At 37.1% G+C, this 4,685-nt stretch overlaps 1 protein-coding gene across 4 annotated transcripts in view; it reads left to right on the forward strand.

Annotated features, from left to right (window-relative positions):
- Positions 1-46: 46 nt before the first annotated feature.
- The window catches only part of LOC111433636 (protein CHROMATIN REMODELING 4-like), a 16,167-nt gene continuing 11,528 nt past the window's right edge, over positions 47-4,685 (forward strand). For 2 of the 4 annotated variants that reach the window (XM_023070737.1, XM_023070741.1), the window contains exons 1-4: positions 47-717; positions 2,779-3,006; positions 3,176-3,277; positions 3,402-4,217. In XM_023070737.1, coding sequence (XP_022926505.1) covers positions 2,788-3,006; positions 3,176-3,277; positions 3,402-4,217 — 1,137 coding nt within the window. In that variant the 5' untranslated portion in view covers positions 47-717; positions 2,779-2,787. Of the gene's footprint in view, positions 718-2,371; positions 2,421-2,772; positions 3,007-3,175; positions 3,278-3,401; positions 4,218-4,685 lie in introns of all 4 variants that reach the window. The other 2 variants (XM_023070739.1, XM_023070740.1) reach the window with 2 other exon arrangements.

Raw genomic sequence — 4,685 nt, forward strand, 5'->3', positions numbered from 1 at the left:
AAAAAAAAAAAAAAAAAAAAAAAAAAAAAAAAAAAAAAAAAAAAAAAAAAAAAAAAAAAAAAAAAAAAAAGAATAAATAAAATAAATCCCGCGCCGCTACTTGTATTATCATAATCGACATGAACACAGAGAGAGACGATCTGGCACTGAAATGTACAAATTGGAAAGAATAGGAGAGCGGAGGAATTGCAGGGAAGCGAATCGAAGAATGGAGGCGGAGATACAAAGAGGCTATGATTCTTCTTCTTCTTCTTCTTCTTCTTCTTCCATATTCTCAGTGTTTCTCTGTGTTGTTGGGGAAAGAGAAGGGCTGAACCGAGGAAAAAGGAAAGTGCGCAACCTGAAGGCTGAAGCGAAGTGCGTAAAGGCTCTATGGATGGCACGTGGCGAGAATCCAGTGGTTTGGGTTCCTTGGAAGCTTCAACAGCAACAACCCAAAACCCAACGCCAACATATGCACAAAACAACCCACAATCACAATGTCAATCTCTCTCTCTTCTGCCATGTCAGAGTGTAACCCCGTCCTATGACCCCGGCGAATCCGTATTTCATTTCTCTGCTTCCCTTTCCTTAAACTCTCTCTCTCTATTTATTCATCTCTCTTTGATTCCCTCTCTCTCATCTCCAACTTTCCGAGCCCTAACTCTCGAACCTCCTTACTCTCCTCCCACCCTCAATCACATACTAGCATGCTCTGTTTTCCCTTTTGATCCACAGGTATGCCTTCTGAGCTTCTTAATTTTTCTGGGTCAGTCTTTTTTCCTTTAATTTAGTCATGTGTTGCCCAATATGAGTCGCTCTTTGTGGAATCGTGCAATTTCACCTTACCCCATGTCTGCTTTCTGACTACTTTGTGTAGATGGAGTGTTTGATTCCTGCAATGTATTTGTTCATAAACTTTTGATTGTTGTTCAAGTTGATATTTTTGAAGGGTTTGCTAATTGGGGTTTTGACTATGGCATCATATTTAGTTACTGAATGGGGGTTTGGGGTTAGGTGTGTTAATTTCAGTACATGCTTAGGTTGCTAAGGTTTTATGAATTTTCACTTTTATCATTGTAGATAGTCTACATTTGCAGCATTGGGTGCTTGTGAGATTCTGGGCATGTCGTTTGCTTTACTTGACAGTAACATATATCAATGCAGTAGTTGGACTTCTTCTGGGTGATCTGCATATTGTTTTTCTTCTCAGCTTTTTAATTTCCTTCATTTAATGTACTCGTCACTTACACGTGTTACAAAGCATGTAGTTGATTTGTCCCTCATGCTCCATTTTGTTAATTGGGTTTATTTTCTTTAATATTGTTAGAATACATTTAATTTACTGCTTAACTAGCCTAGTCATGATCATGAACTGTGTTAGCACGCCAATGGGAGGAATTTCATATGCTTTACATTTTTACACGCATTGCTTTTGCGTAGGGAACTCTGAATCACAGCCTTATTATTCTGGATAGAACTAGCATTTTGAGGCATCTTTTCAAGTATTGAATTCTTAGATTAAACTTCTCGTCAAAAGTTTGGTTCCATTTAATTTTATAGAGGTATAGCTCTATTGATGACTTGACTTGCGTTAAGTTCAAAGTAATAGTGGTTTCTGGATAATAATTTCCTTTTCTGATTAGAGAGGAGAAGTTTCACTTTTGTGGCCTATTTAAATAGCTTGGCTTATATATTTTGGATCTTTAGGGCGTAAATAGTATTACGGTCATAAGTTTGGTGGCAGACAGTAGTTGTGGGATCGGTAAAATAAATAAACAATAAACTAAACATAAACTTTGACTGTCCTTTATATTCAAGACCCAACCAATCTTAGTCTTACTACACTACTATGAGTTGGCTTACTTTCATAGGGGCATATGAGAAGACTAGAGGGAATTTAGAGGAATTTGTCAAATCCCATTCCCGCCATATACCTAAGGTAAAATCCTGTAAATTTCTTGATAGCTAAGTAGAGTCAAGTATGTGTAAGCTAGCTTGGATACTCACATTATTGAAAAAAGAACTATTGTTCATACTAGTTGTGTGAAATTTTTGCTGATATTGGTGAATAAGGTTCATAATAGACCTAATGATGAGAGCAAAAGGTGCCTTTTTATGAGAGGTAGGGTAACTCTTGTCCTTTCAGTCTTGCACACTTTACCACTTGCTTTACCTTTTGTAAGGTAGCTCAAGGGATTGGAAAGAAATGGTGAATTTCTTGCAAGAAGGTGATATAAAGGAATGAGAGATCTTATAGTGAATCGAAATTTGGTTGTTGGGTTTTTAGCATAAAGGTGGGTTTGGGATTGACATTTGGGAATTGAACTTTTTTATTTTTACATGATCATATTCGTTTTCTTATAAATTAGGCTGTCTTTGGATGTGATAGATTGAAGGAAGTACGGATTCACATCAATTGATGAATTAAAAACATTCAGGTATATCCGTCTGTTTCTGTTGAAATGAAAGAGTGCCTTAGAAATAAATGCAAAAAGGAACAATTACTTGGTCTCTTGTTCTTCAGCTTTTTCATAAAAGAAAGTGATATAATGTTAGTATCTGTAACTTACAGTGGATATTATTGCTATTGTTCAAAAATGGCGTTGGAGTAGGTTGATATGGAGGCTTTTGTTTTATATGAAAATGAATATATTATTGAAGTATAAGTGACTATGTTTTTGAGATGCTCTGCTGAACATCAACTTAACAGCAACTGCGTTTTCTAGATGCTCTGCCTGCTTGACTTTTGTGCCAACTCATGATGTGGTACATGTGTTTTTTTTTTTCGAGACTCAGGGTTAAGGTATGAAGGAGGATGAATCATCAAGCAGTAAAGTTATTAGCAGAAATTGGGTCATGAAACGCAAAAGGAGAAAGATTCCTACTGCTACTGATTTTCCCACTAAAAGGGAAGACAATTCACTTGCAATAGAATCCCCTCGGAGCGTTTCTTTGGCTAAAGGGAAGGTGAAAAGTGAAGTATGTCGCAACCAGTTTTCATCCAAGAAGAAAGGAAATGATGGGGTGAGTTCCTTTTTGTCTGACTAGAATAGCTCCATTAGTCTTTTGTTTGCCTGTTTAAGGTAATGTTCTAGCATGCATCATTCGATCTTTTCCAACTATTTATGCTAATATTAGGCCATGGATGCACTTGCTTCTCCAAGTTGAATATGCTTATTATTTGTTGATCCAGTATTTCTTTGAATGCGTGGTCTGTGATCGTGGTGGTAACTTGTTATGCTGTGATAGCTGTCCAAGGACCTACCATCTTCAGTGTCTTAATCCACCCCTTAAGGTTTGTTGATTCAATCTTTCATTTGCTACTGGGACAGACATATACTCTTTCTGCTACTGGCCATTCAAATAATTGTTTGCAATGCTCTGGTCTAACTTTTGCATGAATCTGATATTTATTGAAGCGGATCCCCATGGGTAAGTGGCTTTGCCCAAGCTGCAATCAGAAGAATGATTTACCATTACATACCACAAGCTATTTAGACCCCATATCTAAGCGAGCAAGAACAAAAGTAGTTGGTGCAAAATGTAAAAATGGAATTAAATCTGCTGACACTGTGGAAGTGTCCCAGATATTTGGAAGTTCCATTCTTGCCAAGAAGAGATCTTCCATCAGGAGAAAATCAATATTGGCTAATAAAGTAAAGAGTTTTGGAAGGAAATCAGCCACCTCCAATGTAGACGTGTCTTGTAGTGCCAAGCTAAGTCATCCATCGGATGGTAATACTGAAACAAGTGTATCTTCTCCTGCCAACGTTGATGATGAAAAGTTATGCAATGCATCTCCATCAAACTCTCAAACAGAAGAGAAGTCGGTTCCTGCTGTTCTGGAGGTTATATCTCATTCAAAAACAGAAAAATTAGAGCCATGTGATGAGGTTCCTGATAAGAATCCTGATATGCTTGAAATCAAGCTTGGAGTTTCTTGTGAGGATGCATCTCCGAGTAAGAACCTTGTTCTTGCAGTCAGTGCTGCGATGAAGCAAACAAGAAAAAGGAAAAAGAAGATCAATAAAAATGTTGGTCAGCAGAAGCATAAAAATGGAAAGGCAACGTGTGTAGCTAGCACTTCAAAAAAACTTGGATGCGAAGTAGATGCTCCTAGTCCTGGAAATAGTAAATCAGTACGGAAACATAAACATGTTGACCATGACATACCTACTTCCTCTTCGAAGGAAGAGATTGGGACTAAGAATTCAGATCTTGAGAGAAAAGATGAGGTACCTCTAATACTCTCATCTCTTCATTTGTGCTTCTTAGGATGTCTTATGCATGAACAACAAGTTTACTGGAGTTCGACATTTTTCTGTTTTCTCAGCTACCTACGACCTCACACTCCATTGTTTCTGTTTTATGCAGTGAATAGATTTTTTTTCTCCGTCAAATGCTTATTTTCTCCTGTTAAATCCACCATATAGGATATATTTGATTGATTTAGGGCCACATGCTAGTTTAACGTAACATTGGTAATTACTTTGTTTAGGCCACCTACTTTGTTGAATAACATTTTGCTGTGATGAATATGACACTGGTTCCTGTCTGTTTGTGAGAGATGTAGAGTGAGTGAGTGTATTTAAAGCACCTCTTACTTCTGCTTCACATATCTAAAGGACAGTGGTCAATGTGCTTGAAAAATATCCAACTAATTTTCTCTAGTAGTTTTTTTTTTTTTTTTTTTTTGTTCAACC

This window comes from Cucurbita moschata, unplaced genomic scaffold (genome assembly GCF_002738365.1).
Source record: "Cucurbita moschata cultivar Rifu unplaced genomic scaffold, Cmos_1.0 Cmo_Scf00043, whole genome shotgun sequence".
Lineage (NCBI taxonomy): Eukaryota > Viridiplantae > Streptophyta > Magnoliopsida > Cucurbitales > Cucurbitaceae > Cucurbita > Cucurbita moschata.